The sequence below is a fragment of the Ananas comosus genome, linkage group 6 (genome assembly GCF_001540865.1).
Source record: "Ananas comosus cultivar F153 linkage group 6, ASM154086v1, whole genome shotgun sequence".
NCBI lineage: Eukaryota > Viridiplantae > Streptophyta > Magnoliopsida > Poales > Bromeliaceae > Ananas > Ananas comosus.
Window position 1 is genome coordinate 9,693,415 of NC_033626.1, and position 20,465 is coordinate 9,713,879.

At 35.0% G+C, this 20,465-nt stretch overlaps 1 protein-coding gene across 2 annotated transcripts; it reads left to right on the forward strand.

Annotated features, from left to right (window-relative positions):
- Positions 6,289-19,615, forward strand: LOC109711846 (kinesin-like protein KIN-7D, chloroplastic). 2 transcript variants are annotated; one of them, XM_020235146.1, is made up of 23 exons: positions 6,289-6,862; positions 6,950-7,047; positions 7,705-7,794; positions 8,021-8,073; positions 8,276-8,341; positions 8,435-8,488; positions 10,012-10,071; positions 10,690-10,768; positions 11,962-12,029; positions 13,126-13,185; positions 13,447-13,551; positions 14,231-14,335; positions 14,474-14,581; positions 14,758-14,904; positions 15,045-15,227; positions 15,314-15,469; positions 16,730-16,951; positions 17,604-17,744; positions 17,821-17,946; positions 18,026-18,076; positions 18,237-18,284; positions 18,374-18,580; positions 18,741-19,615. In XM_020235146.1, exons 1-23 carry the CDS (start codon positions 6,612-6,614, stop codon positions 19,257-19,259), a joined length of 2,997 nt encoding a protein of 998 aa, XP_020090735.1. In that variant the 5' UTR covers positions 6,289-6,611; the 3' UTR covers positions 19,260-19,615. The 2 variants fall into 2 exon arrangements, with proteins under 2 accessions (XP_020090735.1, XP_020090736.1); XM_020235147.1 differs by lacking the exon at positions 6,289-6,862 and having other exon boundaries at positions 6,950-7,054.

Consider the following 20,465-nt stretch of genomic DNA (forward strand, 5'->3'; position numbering starts at 1 on the left):
TTATACAAAAGTATCCCAAAAATATATCTCTATAATCTAATTTTGTTGTAGTAATGAAATTATAACTACAATGTAGTTGCAACTATATACAACTAAACGGTCACTAAAAGTAAGTGAGGTCGCTTTCATCAGCAAATATTCATTTGTTGTTTGATTTATTATAATTCTTTTTTCTTGACCGGAATTTAAATTTTTTAAAACAGCATAATTGTCTTCGGTTTAGTCCAAATTAAAATCAATTATTAATAAAAAATAGTAATAATAAATTAACTTATTTTTTAATATTTTAAAATTTTGCATTATTCATTTTCTATCCAACAAACAGTTATACAAACAAGCTCCAATTTTGTAGTTATACAAACAGACAACAAAACATGAGTAATTGTTACGTAAATTCTAATTTATCAGAAAAATTATTTTAATTTACACTTTAAATTTGGTAAAAATTACAATACTAGTCATAAAAAACAAACAGGGTCATAGGAAACTATTTTGTATGTATTTTGGTCTAAATTCTGGAAAGTGATTTTGTGGCAAAAGTAATTTTATTTTCAAATTTGATTACAGTTTTTAAAAATTTTTAATTTTAAAGGTCCAAAATCAGAAGCAGTCAAATTTGCTTCTTGAAATCTAATTTTGATTTTGGACTGAAATTTTAAATTTTAATTTTAATTTTGGATTCAAATATTAAATACAAATTCAAATTTTAATATAAAATTTAAAATTTAAAATTCAAATATCAAATTTTAAATTTTAAATTTTAAATTTTGAAATTTTAAGTTTTATATTTTCAGCTTCAAATTTCAACTTCAAATTTCAAATTTTAATTTTAAATTTCAAAGTTCAAAATTTAAATTTTAAGTTTCAACATTCAAATTTAGATTTCAAATTCAAATATAAAAATTTAAATTCTAGTTCAAAATTCAAATTTAAAATTTTAATTTTTTAATTAAAATTTAAAAATTGAATTATTTGAAAATAAATTTTAGTAAAAAAAATTATTATTTGCAGGCAGCAAAATAATTTACTAAACAGTCAGACAAAATTACTTTAAAAAAATTACTTTTATTTAAAATCAGCCAAACAATCTAAAATTTTTAGCCCAAATTAAAATTTAAAATTAAAATTAATTATGCAAAAATTATATTTTTAACGGATAGGCCGAATAGACTCTCTACTCTCTAGTGGTACGAGAAAAGAAAGGACGAGCGAGTGACGGAAACTCCGCGCCCCCACCCTCCCGACAGCGATCCCTGTCACATAAAGCCGCGTTTCTGCATTTCCTTCGGTTGGGTAAATTGCAGCTGGTCCTTAATTCCTCAAATATTTTTACAATCATTCCTACCTTTTCAGCAGCTTAGTTAGTTAATTCACGAATAATATGCAAATTATCCGCAAACAACAGTCACAATGTATAAAATGCTTCGTTTATGAATTTTGTTTTCAAAAAATCAGAACAAAATGCATTTTTTTCCTTGCTCCGAGTCTTTGCGATCAAAAGGGTTTTCGCTGCATTATATTCCGAAAAATTCGAATTTAGTGGCGAAATATATTTTGAAAAATTCGGATTGACCAACGGTGGAAAGATAAAATTTGTCAATAAAATTTGGATTGGGCGCCTGTGGAAATATGAAATTTCTTGAAATGGCGTCGCGCGACCACGGCTCCACAGATCCCTACACCTTCTTGTGAGCAGTCGAGCAAGCTTACCCATTCAATTTTGAAGAAAACATAGAGATGGAGCTGCGGGAAAGAAGAAAGGAGGAGGAGCGATGAGGAAGAAAATCACGGCGCACCGAGAGTTGGGAAATAGCGCGGTCCACGAGGCTGCACTTAGCCTCGTAGACTATGTGGAGTGATAGGTCCACGTGGACCTCTCACTCTCTCTCTGTTTATATATACTAGTGTAGAAACCCACGCGTTGCGGTGGGTAGAGAGCATTGCAAATAGTCAAGATATTTTCATACCTAAAATTAAGGTAGCTGAAGAGAAGTAGGAGAAAATAGAAATAGCAACAAAACAATCTTCTAAAATTTCAAAGGAAAATAACATATTGTACATCAAGAAACTGTGAGACCCCAGATAGTTCTATATATGAGATATAATAGGGCTAAACTCTTAACCCGGCTTAAGCATTTTGGGTGGTGGCAAGGCCCAAGAGGTTAAGAGAGTTAAGCGTGCTAGGACGGGAGTAGTCCTAGGATGGGTTACCCCTGGGAAGTCGGGGCGTCACAGAAACAAAATTACCTTTAGCACATTAGGAAAGAGAACTGCAAAAGTAGTGAAAATAGCATCTCCCAAAATCCAGAATAATACAGGGCATAAAAAAACAATGGGGCATTTTTTTTTTAAATTTCTAAAATACTCTACTAAAAGTTGTGTACTCTTTGTCTCCTATGCCGCATTTGCTTCCCTTTCACACCTCTTATACATATCCAGTTAGCAAATATAAATGCAATTTTGTTGTCTTAACAATTAACATTTAGCTTCTGTAATGGTGGCAATAGTTTCATATGGATTATCTATTCACAACTAAGAATTTATCAAAGTAGAACTTATTTCTCAACTAATAGAGAATCATTTCAGAGAGAGTTGATTCAAATGTAAAAAAAAATTGTTGAGCAGAAAAACTATAGCAACTTACCATAATAAGCATTCAAATATATATACGAATCAAGCAGTACTAATGAACAAAATAATTTAAATTGCAGATCGAAAAGAATAAGTTTCTACTTCATTAAATATTTATACCCAAGTGAAGCAAATGATAAAAATTGTGAAAAATTTAATTGAAGCAACAATATATGAAAGTACTCTCTTTAGCAACTCATTAAGGTTCACGCAGTGAAGAGATTCACCTAAGTACTCTGAACATCATTTAGTGTAAGATTATAAAGAGAATCTTGTCATGTCAAGCTCTCAATATGGGATGGCCCATCGCAGCCCCGGCACCTGACACCGGCCTTGCCCACGTCGCTGCAGGCTGCAGCCTTGTAATGCCGTAAATTGTTGGGCTTACTATTGTAAGCTTATCTAAATGTTAAAGCTAAATAAAATAAATCTTACTTTCCTTAAATCAGTATTAAAATAACTGTAGATGCCTTCTTAAATTCAGAACCTCAATCTTCAAATTAAAAGGCATAACTTAAGAAAATAGCGGATCAAACACAATGATCAAGGTTGGAAAGACTTCATCCATCTTTCCTGCATAATAAGGGCTCAAAATATTCCTAAAGAAGAAGAAACTATGATTCTAGTACCAAATCATTTTGCTAGGCTAAAGAAAGAGGAAGCATTTCAGTATCATATTTTATATCCATCGACAACTTTATATCAAAAAAATAATCTCAAAAAGAAAAAAAAAGCAAAACCATTTTTAAAGGAATAATAGAAAAGATATCAGAGTCCATCAATCAAAATAGTCTTTGTCCCTCCCATAAAAGAATTTTAGCAAATAAGAACCTTTACACCTAAATTGAAGAGTGCTGCTATTTCAATTACGTGAAACATAGAGAAACTCAATATCGAGATTCATATAGATCCTATTCAGAGATGAATAATGAAAACCTTATCTACTTGATGAGTGTCGTAGCTCCATCCTAAAAATAAACGTCGAATAAGGCCTGTAATAACTTATAAGGACCATCCATGGCAATATGAATATTATTAACTTATAACCACATATAAAAAAGGATAAAATTGATGCGACACAATTTTTCTTAATATCAAATTTTCTCCATGTACTCTTGGAATCCACATGATAAAAATTTACAATAGTCAAATTGCTCATCTTTGGCACCTTTTTTTAACCATGATATTAAGAAACTAAGCTGCAACAAAAATTAATCTAAAATCTGAAATTTAAATATCTGAACAGGAGCTAACAGGAAAAATTGAATGCAATTCGAAAAATATGTTGCTTTGAACTTAGATAGTGAATGAATCAAATGGGAAAAATGTTGTGATTTTAATGGATCTTTATTTAGTGTCTCTATGTTAACAACTTTTCTTAGGCATTCTCTAGAACACCTTTCATACAATCTCAGATTTTTTTTTTATATAAAATAAAAGAATATAATAAAAATAAAATAAATTTTAAAAAAGATTAGGATTTCTTCAGACAACTTCAAAGCCATCTCAGCCATCCATTGACGATGGTGAATGACCAAAAAACAAATGGTAAATTGCAAAGAGAAAATTAGAACAAACCCAACACCACCACGATTGCAAATGCTATGTGTAGATGATGAGGCTTTCTAGGATTTCTAGCACTGCACTTTCTGCTCCCTAAAGTTTTGAAATTTTCCTCCCACTTTCTCTCGCTCTCTCTGCTCGCGTGGGAACCTATTTGTACCAAAGCAATAGTTAGGGTTAGGGATATAGATTCATAGAAGATGCGGCAAGAAATTCGCCCATTCCAAAGGTGAGGTTGGTGAAGAACCCATCCATACCAATACCAATCTCAAAAAAGATAGAAAAAGGCAGGGGAGAAGAGGGCGAGCCAGGGAAATGAGAGAGTGAAAGGAGCGACAAGAGAAGTAGGTAACGGAAAGGAGAGATAGATGATATGGCGGAGAGGGAAGAGAGAACGACCTACCATATGAAACGGAGAGGGAAGAGGGAACGACGCGAAGGAGAGAGCAGAGGAAACGCTCCACTGANTCCGACTGGTATACTATTGATAGCACGAAGCATTTGGTGCTATCAAGTTTTCTGCTATTAGATTTACCTCTTTTATCATTTTCATCCGTTCGATTATACTATTCAACTAACCACACTCAACCCTAAAGGGCCCATATTATTTTAACCACATATTTTTTAATCAAATGGCAGAAAATTTAATAGCACCATATATATGTATGTATGGAACTAGGCTGGAATACTATTAATAGCACCAAGCTATTGGTACTATCAGTTTTTTAGTCATTGAATTGAGAAATGTATGGTTAGGATGATGTGAGCCTCATAAGATTGAGTGAGTGGTTGGTTAAATAGTATAATCTAACGAGTAAAAATAATCAAAGGGTTAAATCTAACGGTGAAAAACTTGATAGCACCAAGCCCTTGGTGCTATCGATAATATTCCAGCCAGACTCTATATGTATAAATGTATAATTAATTAACTAATTAAAAAATTAATTATTAGTGTGTTTAGGCAATACAAATATTTATATTAATTAACCAATTAATATCTTGACCAATCTAACTAATTAAATAATTAATTTATTAATTTATTAATTTATGAAATTATTTATGATTAGTTAATTTATTAATTTATTAATTTATTAATTAACAGTGCTCATGGTTAATAAATTAATAATTAATTAATATTCATGGTTATCTAACAATATGTATGGTTAATTAATTAATTTATTCATTAGATTATTATTTAATTAATATTTTAATGTTGATTAATTAGGCAAAATATTATTATTTTAAAATTATAATTACTCTTATTCTTGCTATTCCTATCTAATTACTATTTTTTTTATTTTTTAAAAATAGCCAAATTTTCATCCAAACACAATATTAGTCTAATTCCTTCTTATTTTAAGAATTAGATCTGCATTAGAAATAACCAAGAACCGAGTATTTCTAAAGATTTGAGGACCAAAATGAAACTAAGCTGAAAGCTTAGGGATCAGTGGAGCAATTTACCCAAATTCTTTTATGCAAAGATTATTATTATTATTTTTTAAGAATTGTCTGAAAAGTCAAGAGCTATATTAAAAAAAAAAAAAACATCTTTTGGATTCCCTCCTATCCCGTTCCGTTGGAGCTCTCGTAACCCCGTTACACCCTCCCCCGTTACGTTGTGCTACACCGAAATGTTACGTAAGCCCGGTGTTTACCGGTAGCAACCGGTTAAGCTATAATACGACCGCTTGGGAACACCGTCGATCCCGCGAACCCCGCACGGATCGCCACGAAGGCGACGGCTCCCAATTGCCGATTCCGCGTGTTGGGATTCGCAGCCAACAGCGTGCGCCACGTGGCGCTTCATCACTGGCTGCACGAGACTGCGAGGCTACGGCACGGGTGTCATGTGACGGTGTCTCCATCGCCACCTGTACGGATCGCACGCAAAGAGATTATGCGACTCACTTCTTCTCCGTCCGTTCGATTCTTACCGCATCCCATCCGTTTTGAGCATCGCGGCACCATAATTACGTCTATGCGGACGTTCGTTTTGCAGTTGGTGCGTCGTTACCTTTTTCTCGTCCGTGCAAGGGGGAGAAAATATAGGAAGCGAAAATATTTGCGGAAAAAGGAAACGCTTTTTTTTTTTTAATTCGTAGGGAGTAAAAGCTCTCGGGCGAGGAGCATCGCATTTCGCATCGCTTCTAAGGCAAGGGAGAAAAGGTGAAGCGGCGAGAAACCCTAGAAAACCCTTTTACTCCCACTCCCCTTTACACCCTCGTCGTCCCCAAATCGCCTCCCATTTTTGGCGGCTCCCGATCGGATATAGTCGTCGATTTCCCCCAATGCAGCTCCGATCTGCTCCGGTTCGAGCTCCAATGGCGGCGCGATCGGGATTTGGTGCGGTTTCGATCCACCGTAGGGGGTTGTCGCAGTGTGTGGGTGGGATTTGAGCTCGGATTGATCCGTTAATGGCGTCTCGGTCGGGTTCGAGGACGAAGAAGGCGTCGCCGGGGGCGGCGAAGCCGGCGAACTCGCCGGCTTCGTCGACAACTTCGTCGTCGAGGCCGGTGCCCGAGGCGTCGCTGGATGAGCAGAGCTCGCCGCTGTCGTCGGCGGCGGCGAGGAGCAGGACGCATGAGTTCTACGCGGAGAATGCGGCGTTGGATGTGGAGGGGTTCAAGGAGAATGTCACGGTTACGGTGCGGTTTCGGCCGCTAAGGTTCGGTTTCTATCTCCTCTGTTCTTCTTCTTTGAGAAAAATGGTAATGCATGTTGTCTGAGTGGTCGGAGTTCGGTGTCCGTGAAGCCCGCGGGAGATTAGGCAGGGGGAGGAGATAGCTTGGTACGCGGATGGGGATATAATTGTGAGGAACGAGCACAATCCATCCTTGGCGTATGCATATGGTATGTGGTATGTGTTGCAGTAAAATTAGTTTGAACATTTTGAAGCTGAATGTTATTAGCGTTGATATCTACCATGAATCTTAAAATTTGTTTGGCTTGAGATTTCACTTTAAGAGAAGAAATTGATTTTAAGTTATTTTTAAGTCAAAGCAGAAATGCCCAAGCTGAAGTCATTTGTGTAGCTTGAGTAACAACAGAGGAAGCACAAAAACTATGATAACTTGTAGGAACTTGCACTTGTTCGAATATATTCTGCTCAGCAATTTTATCACGAATATTGCTTTCTCAAATGAATTGTTGGAATTCTAGTTTATCCAGTCTTATGATTCTTACACTTCAGTGAAGAAAAGTAAGCTCTTCTATGTTATTTGTATCTGGTATGTGTGGCTTCAAGCAAACAATATAATACTTGTGAAATTACCAGTAACCTCAGGTCTTCTATTCAATTCTCCTTTTCGACATCCAGGGCAACTGAACTAACTCAACTGTAGATATCTTTCTTTAGTTATTTACTTGTCTCACTGCATGTGGATTTTATGTATTCTATGGAACTTTATGTTGTTCTTAATACAAGCAGAGAAGATCCATAATGTTGTTCTTAATACAAGCTGAGAAGATTGGTGTCAGGTAATTAATTTTCTTTTCTTAATCCTCCAGATCGAGTTTTTGGACCTACTACTACGACACGTCATGTTTATGATGTGGCTGCTCAGCATGTTGTCGGTGGTGCTATGGAAGGAATAAATGGTAATTGGTTTTACATGTTATTTCTTTGGTCTAAATCAAACAGTGTAATAAACAATGAAGGAATTGTAAGTCAAATATTATACGTTAATTAGTCATATTATTGTATGTTAGTTCAGTTATGTTTCAAGTTGATCGGTTCTGTTTGTGCTTATGATTCTTTAGTCATCATTCCTTCAGATGTTAGTTTCCTTGGCTTAATCAAATTTTCTTGCCTTTTCGGTCATAGGTACAATTTTTGCTTATGGAGTTACAAGTAGTGGCAAGACACACACAATGCATGTAAGGGTTGCAACTTTTTTCCTTTTATTTGTGGAGGAATATTTTCCCTTTCCTACAAGCTTAATCTGGACATCACATACTGCTTTCATATGTGTGTGCTGTAGGATTTTTATATGTCATAGTTTAAATTCTGATAAAACTGCAGAAGAAGTGAGGATTATTCTAACATTTCAATTTTCTTTCTTTCGTGATTCAAATTCAGGGAGATCAACGGTCCCCTGGTATAATACCTTTGGCTGTCAAGGATGCTTTCAGTATCATACAAGAGGTAGTGTACATTGGCTATCTTCCATAATCCACCTATATTGGATATCCTAGATACTCCAGCCATTTACTTATTCTTTAATTTATTTTTATGTAGACTCCAAGTCGTGAGTTTCTTCTTCGTGTGTCATACATGGAAATCTACAATGAGGTTTGTTTTCTCTCAATTGCTTAGCGTATCATGTCTGCAATTCTTTGTGTAGCATACGGAGGATATGACATTCTGTTTTTTCAAATTTTTATTTTCTGCTTTATGTTGTATTATACCCTGCATTGCAGGTTTATGTACTTCGAATTTTTGATAAACATGGATCTTAGAATGTAATTTTCACACTCTGAATTTTGATTGCATCCCTAAGATCTTTCAGAATTAAGTGCAAAATGTACAACAATGACTCTGTTTGGCAGGTCAGCAACTGACTTTGTTGGGAACATTTGCTTGACTATGAGTATGTTTGTTTCATTGAAAGTGGAGGGGAATGACGCTGTTTTCGGCAATAAATGCCCACTTCCATTGTTTGATTCGCCGTAAAATACATTCGCATGTAACTCCACTTTCCCAAAATGCCGTAATTGACTTCGCCTTGGGTGGTGCTGGAGTCAATTACGGGAAAGCAAGAGATATAAAAATTAAAAAAATAATTGTTGTAACTTTTTTTTTTATCCTCTTATGTACTAGCATGAAAATTTTCAGTAAAATAAATAAAAAAGTGGTATGGTTACAGCTGCAAACCTATTGACTTACTATCAAACAAACAACGGTGAAAAAAAAAAATTTATTTGAACTTCAGTTCAACTGAAAAGTCATTTAAACTTGAAAGTCACTTACAGACAAGCAAGCAAACCCTATAGTTCTCTACATACCGTTGCTGCAGAAAAAAATTGAGAATCTCAAATTGTGGTCCACGTGGTTATAGTATTGAAAGGGCATGGTACATGGATATTATGTCAATTGATCTTAGTTGGATTAAATCAAATTTGAGAGAAAATTGTTTATCCTCTTCTTGTGAAATTTGTCTGCCCACTAAATTCATGTGTCACTAGGTTGCTTCGCATTGGACTTCATCTGAAAATCAATTTAGTAAATGGAAGTAGAAGCAGTTCGTCTTTAAGTAGTCAAATAGAAGTACTGCATTTGGTCTTTGAACTTGTTAAACCCTGTTGTAAATGCGTTTCATTTGAAAGAAGCTAGGTTGTTGCTAGGATTTTCGGACAGTGGACCGATCAAGGAAATTTAAGATGTATTGGCTTTATTGAATTTTATGACTTTGGTTCTCCTAGTTCTCGGATTAGTACCTTGACCTGCGTAATTCACTTTAATCAGGTTAAACACATGATAGTTTAGATGCTATTATGGTAAAAAAGTCGATGATGGTTTTGAAGTTTAATTTTGGGTGGCACTACTAGTCATTGAGAGTTATAACAGTCCATCCACTGTTTCATATTGCAACTAGCCCATGAAAACTTAGTAAGCAACTTTCTAAAATTAGGTGTTTGCCACCGAGGTAGTGAGCACTCTGTTGCATTTTGACTTGATCTAGAATGCTATTTCTACTTGAGTAATTCTTGTTTCTTTAGCAAGTACTTGTTCTGAATCTTCCATTTTTCTAGAAATTGCTTGGTCCTTTCAAAGCTTTATAGCATTTTTGGTAACCTACTATATTGATGTTTCAGGTGGTTAATGATCTGCTTAATCCTGCTGGGCAGAATTTAAGAATCAGGGAGGATCTTCAGGTGCTGAATGTCACAATGTTCACTCATAAACATCTTTCCTCTTTTACCTTGTAATCTGATTTGCAATCACTCCTGATGGGTCTTTTAGCTTAACTAATCGACATTTCTCTTTGAGATTTTATGCGGTTATGATGATTTGTGCTTGCTTTTCACTCTTAAGATTGGTAAGCTGATTGTGGTCTCTAGTTGAGTTTTGGGAGGAAAAAAAAACATTACACGTATATCTCGTTGGTGCCTTGAAAATTTTCCCTGAATTGCTCAAGTGTGCACTCAAAACTTTAAAATTTTTCCTTGAATTGCTCAAGTGTGCTCTCAAAACTTTAAATCAATAAAATTGTGAAAGTTAGTTTTTGGACTCTGACAAACAGGTAGTTCCTATACAAATACAAAACTGATTTTACTTACTTGGTAATTAGCTGGTATGAACCTTTATCTGGGTAATATGGTAATTTTTTTTTTGCGCTTGTTCTATTCCTTCAATCATGCATGGCTAGTTCATGTTTTAGAGCATGCTTATAGCTTTTGCTGAATTCAGTTGATTGTAAATTGATGTTGTTTCTTGAAATCTGTTAACCTCTCACTGTAGTGATTGCGTGTTTGTGTTTTACATGATCTCAGGGAGCCTTTGTTGAGGGTATTAAAGAAGAAGTTGTCTTATCTCCTGCTCATGCTTTGTCGCTTATTGCAGCTGGAGAAGGTTAATATCGTACTTTGTTCATATGAACGTCAAATCCCTTAATTCAGAAATATTTTGACCTCCCAGACATGCAATTTGCTTTCATTATCATTTGTAGTTTCTAGGTGGGAGTTAATAGGCATAAATATGTTATTTAATTATTCAACTCACTTAGTTGTCTATGACACTTACAGAATTCTAATAGCCAACCCTGCATTGTTCTTGTATACTAGAATAAGCCCATAAGCTCTGTCAATTATACCTCAATAAATTATCTCATTGTACCTTTTGTTCTAGAATAAATCATTTTTCTTTAGGATATCTCTAGGCGTCATGGACACTAACACGAGATACGGGACACGACACGACTCGGACACCGCGACACGGCAACTTTCAAAAAATTAGGACACGGACACCGCTAATAAAATATAATATTATTAATATAATAATATATTTTTATTATATATAAAATATTAATTTTGGTAAAATATTATTATATTTCTCATACAAATGAAAGTTAGTGAAATTTTCATTAATAGTTCATATATTTTAAGAAAAAAATTCTCCACCACACATAATTTATTTATATTGTCAAAAAAATTATATACATTCATCAAAAAGCTACAATATTTATTATCTTACATTAAATATGCATAGAAAAAGTAAAATAAAAATAGGTTTATATTTTTTTTAGTTGTATACGCTATGGATCAGCATTAAATGCGCGTTCAAAGAGTGTCCGATGAGTCCACATCGGACACGTGTCCGACATGGATATACGCGTGTTCGACACGAACACGCAAGGCTTATAGAAGTGTCCGTGATACATAGGGATACCTTCTTGAGTAAATTGTCTCAGAATGGTCATATATGTAATCTTGCATAGTCCACACTCGACAGATATTGAAGTAACTAATTTCCAATGAATATTTTCTGATTATTTGTTATATCTGACACCTTCAACTATGGCTTCGTTATTTTCTTCTTAGAATTTTCACTCCTATAAAATTTCACTTCTGCTGGGGGCATACAGTATCATTTTTTTGGTTGATGTATGCTTTGATGACCCCATTTTAGGAGCAGAAGCAGCAACTTGTTTTCTGGGGAAATGTCCTTTCACTTCTGTACTGCCATGAGTTGAAAATTCTAAATCTTAGTGTGTAATCTTCTGTTGCTGGTGTATTTATGGCTTCTATCTTTTGATGGCCTGACAGAGCATAGACATGTGGGTTCCAATAACTTCAATCTGCTGAGCAGCAGAAGTCATACCATTTTCACACTGGTACATCAAAATTACTTATTGCACTTCGCTTATTTTGGCATAGAGCAATGTTTGTATCATTGATTAAAGTTTAAATGGAAGAATGATTAGAATGGTTTGAAAACAAATGCATATATTTCTGTGATTTTCTGTGATAAACAGTTGATGACCAAAAAGCTACTAAGCACAGAAAGCAATAAAAGATATCATACTCCCTTTTATTGATTTAAGACACTACCAAGAGTTCTATTCAGAAGTAGCATGCATGCTACTAGCTAGCCATAGTAAGCTAGAACATAAGGCTCTATTGCTGGTGCTGTTGTTTGTTGTCAACAATTTCAACCTTTTTAACAGTCTCCTGATACTATGACATTAGAAATGTGTGAGATACATCAGAAGAAGACCTGAAGAAACTGTAACCAACTGATATATTATAATGGAACTTATGAGAAAATGAATCTTGTAGCTTTTCTGGTTTTTGTTTCTTTAACTTATTTCAGTCAAATTTGAGTGCTTTTAAATTTCAAGGTCTTTATATTCAAATTGTAATATGAATTTCAAGTCTTTGACCTCCAAATTTGGAAGCCAATCAATTCCTTCATGATCGGATCAAAGATCTCTCCCATTAAAATGTAAACTAAAGAAAATTCAATGATACATTATTCTTGGTCCTCTCATCCACAATTCAAAAGCACGTCTCTTATTTATAGGTGTCGCTGAGAAAGATAGTAAAATTTAGATGGACTAACTATTTAGCTTTGTTTTGGAATGTATTATGTTTCCTTTTTGGAAGCTCACTCTATAGCAGCTTGTGCAATCGTTAGTTCTATGCAGCTTTAGGGTATCTGCCAGAAGACAACAATCATGGTTGTTAAATCTTCATTTGCTTCTTGTAAATAAGGAAGATTTTTTTTTGCAATGCTGACTTCATAAAGTTTTATTGTCCAATATACAAATAAGGTTGTATATTTTGCCATGAAAATGTTTCTATCTTCTGTTTTTCTTCTACTTAGCATCCCAACCATGTTTCACAATATTCTGCACTGCTGTGAAAGCACTATGAAATTCTTTATTTTGAAGCTTCAAGTTGATATTTCCTTGTGCTTTCTAATTACAGACGATAGAGAGTAGCCCCTGCGGTGACTGTAGTGAAGGAGAAGTCAATTTTTCGCAACTAGTGAGTTCATATTCACAATGCTTTTGACTGGTTCTTCCTAATACAATTGTATTAAGTTTGTTATCTTACCAAATCTTAGTTTGTTTACATGATTTATTTTTACTTAATGTTATTCTCTTAGATATTTGTCGTGAGTCAAAAAAAAAGGGAAAATATATATCAAGCTTTTGATGATGGTTTGGTCTATCGACCAAAATTTACTTAATACTATGCAGTTAGCTATTTGATTCCTTGTTTTAATTTTCTTTTACTCATCTGCAGAACCTCATCGATCTGGCAGGTTCAGAGAGCTCAAGAGCTGAAACAACTGGAATTCGCCGAAAAGAAGGATCCTACATCAATAAAAGCCTGTTAACTCTTGGAACTGTGAGGCTAAAAACATAATAAATCTACACAAAGTTAGATGTTCACTAAGTTTCCTTCTCGTAACTCCATGTTTTTACCTAATTGTGTTCTTGTGGAACATGGTATTTCAGTTCCATTACTCGATCCATCTTATAATATCCTTTCTATAGCTATATTCAAATTGGTGCTCATCCTCCAATATATGTTGTGTAGCAAGAGCTTTTATTTGATGAGTTTTTATATGAATTACTTTATCACCAATTGGCTATATTGCTTTCATGTCAAGCCTTTCTGTTTGATTTTTGTTTAGTTTCATTCCTGGGAACCTAGCACCAAAACATCTGCAGCTTTCCCATATTTTTGCTTTCGAATGTGGACAATCTCCTACTGTGGGAAGATGGCTTAGACAATGATGTTTATCGCTCCAAATTGAGATCACCAATTGACCTACGATATACTTGTACTTATCCAGTGGTTAAAAAGTATTCAAATCTGACCGGGCGTTTCAGTTTTTCTCATGCTTAGCTTTCCATCTATCATTGAAGATGACAGCTTTAATGAGAAATTCCCAAACTAATTAGCATCTATACATTGAAGCTAGTTTAGCTATATAAATATTTATAATTGTAAATCTTACATATGTTAGGGCGATTATTTTGAATATAGGTAAGATTAAGATAGTTGGGCTTGTGCTTTTCAGGTAATAGCGAAAATAACTGATGGAAGGGCTACACATATTCCATATCGTGACTCAAAATTAACACGACTACTGCAATCCTCTTTGAGTGGTCATGGGCGTGTTTCTGTAAGTTGCACTGAACAATGCATGTGCAATTGAAATTGAGCCAATAACTTGTAGTGATTCCTGAAGTTTGGCCATTTTCATTTTGTAATAAAACTGTAAACTGTTGGTTAGATGTCTAATATTTGCACTCTTCTGCAGCTTATTTGCACAGTTACCCCATCATCTAGTAATACTGAAGAAACGCACAACACTTTGAAATTTGCTAATCGAGCAAAACAAATTGAGATTCAAGCATCGCAAAATAAGGTATATCACTTTGCTTGTACAATTGAGTAATTTAGACTATTCTTCGCTGTCGCTCAATTTAACGGAAAATTTTTGTTTTGTTTCAAGACAAATATGTCTATTCAATTTTTGACTTATATTATATTTGTTCTTTTGTTACCTAATTTACTTATCCGACAAATACACATCCTATGCAGATTATTGATGAGAAATCTTTGATTAAGAAGTATCAAAATGAGATCCACAGATTGAAGGAAGAACTAGAACAACTGAAAAGGGGCATTGTTACTGGCACTCCTTTGAAAGATACTGGAGAAGATGATATTGTCCTGCTGAAACAAAAGGTCAACATAACTTCAAGACACTCAATTCTTTTGGCATCTAGTTTTCAATTTTACCTATCCTTCACGGTGTTCCTTTTCCATGGTGATTTTACTTTAAAATGACTGTACATTTTGACTCGGTGATGGTATTAATTGAAAAGCTAGAAGATGGTAACGTGAAGCTGCAATCGAGATTGGAACAAGAAGAAGATGCTAAAGCTGCTTTGCTAGGGAGGATACAGCGTCTAACAAAGCTGATTCTTGTTTCTACAAAGACAACTCAGGCTTCAAGGTTTCCTCAACGTCCTGGTCCAAGGCGAAGACATTCATTTGGAGAAGAGGAGGTTTGGCGATTCAAAACTGTTCATTCCTGCATATTTCTATTTTCAGATCTATTTCCTAATCTTGAGAATACATTCGTAAAATGCAGCTTGCTTATCTCCCATATAGAAGGCGAGATATGATCTTGGATAATGAAAGTAGTGACTTTTTCGTCCCAGCCGAAGGATATGGTGAAACTACTGAAGATACTTCAAAGGAGAAGAAAAATCGCAAGCATGGGCTCCTTAACTGGTTTAAGCAGCGGGTGTGGATTATTAAATCCTGGATATCAATTTGCATTTTAGACTTCATATCCATGCCGTGTGTCATTATCTTTTGATTTCTTTTTCTTATGTAGATTCATTTAGGGGCTGTTTGGTTGCATGCAGTAACCACATGCAAATTTAAATTCGACGTTTGGTTTGATGCGTTTGAATCCAAGTGCTGCAGTTGGAACTACATGAGACCCAACTGTAGTTGGAACTACGTCCAAATTGGCTGCAGTTCCAACTGTAGCAGTTGAGGAGAGTAACCTCAAACAAGAGGTAAGCTTACCTCCTTAATTACTTTTTAAACAAAAAAAAAATATTTTTTATATTGGAGGTAATCTCACCACCATGTATATAAAGTGATAAAGTTTTACAAACACACTTTTCAACTACATGCAATCAAACGAATTATTTATAAGGGTTAATTTCAGACAGGTCTCTACAAACATAGTAAATTATAAATATATTCCTACAAAGTTCAACTTTCATATGTTATCTCTGCAAATGTCCTGATGTTTTCAAATGTCCCTATCGATAGGATTCGTTAAAAAAAATTAGTTAATCATAGATAAAATACTTAACCCTAGTTAGTTAATGAGGTGAATTGACCTTTTTACCCCTTTTTAATTAATAGTTGGGACTTTTGGAGGGACATATTTATGATGTCAAAAAGGTCATTTTACTTATAAAATAAACTGTATTTTAATGGTAACAAATCAGAGAGATATATTTGAAAATATTAGGACTTTTGTAGGGACAATATATGAAAGTTGAATTTTGTAGGGATATATTTGCAATTCACTATATTTGCAAGGACCTGTATGAAATTAACCCTATTTATAATTGCAGCACGTTTTACTGCATCCATCTAAATGAGATATATGTAATTGTAACTGCTGCATCTCTAACTGCTTGCATCTTCATCTACATTGCATTTCTAATTACGTCAAACCAAATGACTCCTTAGTGTAATTAGACTTTATTTAATAAATCAGTCTAGATTTTGGCCTTCCTTTCCTGGTTTGGTCATCCAATATTAACTAAATTTTTCTTGTATTTTGCTCTTAAGTGATGCACTCAGTAAATGAAGTGGCTGAATAATCTTTTCCATCTGTTTCTGACTAAGACCATTTTGGTCTTATCCATGCACTGCTGGATCATAATTAGGAAAACATTGCCCAACCATCACATCAGCGTTATTGTTTTGTCCTTGTCTTCTTTATTCATTCTCATGCAATTTGTACTGCTCCCTGCAGAAAAGAGATAGTAGTGGAACTACACTTACAAGTTCAGATGGAGATAAGTCGAGTGGAACCAAATCATTTACTGCTCCTTCGACTCCCCAAGCAGAGAGTGTAACCTTTCCTCCAGAGCCCAGGATATCGACTTCTATTGCTGTGGAAAATATCACCGCTGCTATCGTGGGACATGATAGAGAACTCCCTTCTGACAGCCTTTCAAGGGATGAGACACCTTTGGTATGAGATTTCTGAATTTTCTCAAAAGATAAACATTATATATTCTTTCCTTTCTTGTGAGTAGCTATATGTTTTTTTTTTTTTTTAATGAAAGCAAGCACCTCATACTCTCCTATTCAAAGAACAGACAAATTTCTAGAAATACTGCTATGATGTTGGATTTGCTCTTTGTTATAGTTTTCCATCTTTGGATAGCTTTCTTATAAGATAATACTCAAAAGGACAAATAAATTTCTAGAAATACTGTTGTAATGTTTGATTTACTTTTGTTCTGCCACTACAAGTTTGGGCATATGAAGCATGGATGAGTTTGAACCCTATTGGTATATCTTTCCATCTTTGGATAGCTTTTCTTATAAGATAGTAATCGCACTGTCATCTTCACAAATTCATTTTCAAAGAACTAAACTAAGCTGAAATCAAATGATAGTAATCATAGTCGAACTTTCATCTTCACAAAAACATTTTTGAGTAATGTAGCTCTGCTGAAATCAAACTTTGTTAACAAGATGTCCTGACCATTAATATCAAAGCTCTAAATTTGTAATTACGTATAACTTAATAACCACATAACTCTGTGGAGCTGTATCTGCTTTCTCAATTTATGGCACTCGATTATATATTAGTAACATCATATGTTATGTGATGACAGGCTAGCATAAAAACTATAGATCATGTTGATTTGCTCAGAGAGCAACTCAAGATTTTGTCCGGAGAAGTTGCACTCCATACCAGCGTCTTAAAGCGGCTCTCAGAAGAAGCAGCAAATAGCCCCAAGAAGGAACAGATTCAGGTAATCTTTTACCCTCCTGCACTCCATGATCTGCACAAATATACACGACACTTGATAAGCCATTTATTTGTTGCAGATGGAAATAAAGAAGATTAATAATGAGATTAAGGCCAAGAACCTGCAGATATCTTCTTTGGAAAAGCAGATGGCTGATTCGATATCAGCTACTCAGGCCAAGGCGGATAAATCAGAACTTTCACCGGTAAGGCAGTAATTTTCATTCTACGCTACTTGTTATTCCGGATAGTCACTATAATTGGCGGAGCCACTTTTTCTTGCAGTCTTATGCTCAACTACTCGAGCAACTCAACGAAAAGAACTTTGAACTTGAGGTAATAAAACATTAGTCCATTGTATCCTCTTTAATGCAAACCCTTCGCTTATTTACAGCATAATAAACAATACAAAAGTCATGTTGGGTACTATTCAGTGTGGTCTTTAAGGAACTGCTTGAACTGATTGCTGAGGCAATCACTTTGCAATCTATGACAGGTTAAGACTGCGGACAACAGAGTGATACTCGACCAGCTGCAGAATAAGGTTGGACTTGATTTGTACAATTATAAATAACATGCCTAAATTGTTATGGAGAACCTGATCATCATGTTTTAATTTATTCTCCTTGTCAGACACGAGAATGTGAAGTGTTACAGGAAATCGTCACTTCACTAAAAGAGCAGCTATCGCAAGCACTTGAAGAAAAGGAATTGTCTTTGTCATGCGCTCGATTAGAGAATGATGTCGCAGGAGCTAATGATGGAAAAGAACTGCACGTAGACATAGAAAAGAAAGCAACAAGAGATGTTACTGCTGAGTTATTGCTACAAGCACATCAGGTCACATCTATTCTCTTATAATATGTTTGACTCTGATGATCGTAGTACTGCAAAATCTATTTTTAAGGTAGCTTTACTTGTTTTAGAATTACTTCTAATTCTCTTTTCTGATAACTTTATGACCTTCTTGCCTCTTCATTACTTGTTTTTACTCCCTCAGGCATCTGAGATCGAAGAACTGAAGCAGAAGCTCCAGGAACTCATGGAAACGAGAACCCAACTAGAAGCCCGGAATCAGAAGCTAGTAGAGGAGAGTGCATACGCCAAAGGGTTGGCCTCAGCTGCAGGAGTGGAACTAAAAGCTCTATCTGAAGAAGTCACCAAGCTCATGAACCACAATGAGAGGCTCGCCAATGAATTGGCATCCGTTAGAAATTCTAATCAACGGAGAGTGAGTAACGGACCGAGAGCTATGAAAAGAGAGAGCCACATTAAGCGCCATGAACCTGTAAATAAGAGGGAGGTGAATGTGAGCTACGAGAGAGAGCTCGCTCTCGAAGCTACAATCGTTGAGAAGGAGCAGAGAGAGGCAGAGCTCCAAAAGAAGCTCGAGGAGTCGAAACAAAGGGAAGCCTTTCTAGAGAACGAGCTGGCTAACATGTGGGTCCTTGTGGCAAAATTGAAGAAGTCGCAAGGGAGCGAGCAAGATGATTCGGATGCCAAATTGAAAGATCCCTAATTGGCAAAGGTTAGGGCAGGAAAGAGGATAACTAGATTTTAGTCATCGTGTTGATTCGGGTGTTTCTGTATGTAAAAGAGAGGTTATTGTATATTTGTGTGCTTCTTTTGTAATATGGATCCGGGTTGTCTCTGTTGCTTCTATTCTTTGATTAGTTGCTCAAATTTGTGATATAAAATGTCTGTCTGGCAACAAAAAGCATGTATTTGATGCAATGACAGTATTATATGCTCCTGCTCAGTCGCTGATCCAAAATTCAGTGAAAGCAGCAGCAAATTATGTTTGGTTCTTTATTAAGCCCTGTAATTTTTATGGCTATCGTGAGGAATGGGAATTGCGAATCTGCTTCTGAAAAATAAGAAGGAAAGAGGATCTTTTTTTCAATTCCTTTTTTTTTGTGAAGATGCCAGCAGGCTACTTGCATGTAGGGGTGGCAATTCAGCTCACTGTTTGCAAGTCAGCTCATGTTCAGCTTGAAATGAGCTCGAGATCGAATCGCTCGTTTAGTAAACGAGCCAAACACGAGTTGAATTTTTTAGCTTATTTAGTAAACGAGCCGAACACGAGCTGGAGTCAGCTTACTCGTGTTCTGCTCGATAATAGCTCGAATACATATATTTTATATTTATATAATTTATATTTATATATATTTATATATATAAATAAATAATTATATATATTTATTATTTGATTTTATCAAAATGAAAATATAAATGCGAGCTTAATTATAAAAAAATTTATTTATATATAAAGTTTCGATCAATTAGATCAAAGTCTAATGAGTAGTTTTTATAATTCAATTTTTATATATATATTCCATCTAATATTAACTTATTGTTCACAATGAGCCGAACACGAGCTGGATTTTTTAGCTCGATAACTTTAACGACTCAACTTGTATTCGACTCGTTTATTAAACGAGCTGAACACGAGACGACCCAGCTCCTTCGTGTTCGGCAGGTAGCTCAAGTTTTTATAGATAAATGATTAGTTTATATTATTTAACGTAATATTAGCACAGGATGTTTGCATTTCAAATTTCGTTAGGTCTCCAGTCTTGTTTAAATATAAACAGGGCCCTTATAAAAAAAAAAAAAAAGGACGAAAGAGAGAGAGAACCGTCATTTTGCATGCTGAAGTATCAGCGCCACGTGATTACTGCTAAACAGAGCCCGAATCACAACCTGTCATGTCAACGGACCACTC

Excerpts from the sequence above, each read along its gene's own strand:
- LOC109711846 (XM_020235146.1), top strand. The coding sequence starts at position 6,612 with ATGGCGTCTCGGTCGGGTTCGAGGACGAAGAAGGCGTCGCCGGGGGCG. Across the intron at positions 14,336-14,473 it reads GTGGTCATGGGCGTGTTTCT|CTTATTTGCACAGTTACCCC; the intron begins GTAAGTTGCACT and ends ACTCTTCTGCAG. Across the intron at positions 16,952-17,603 it reads CAAGGGATGAGACACCTTTG|GCTAGCATAAAAACTATAGA; the intron begins GTATGAGATTTC and ends ATGTGATGACAG.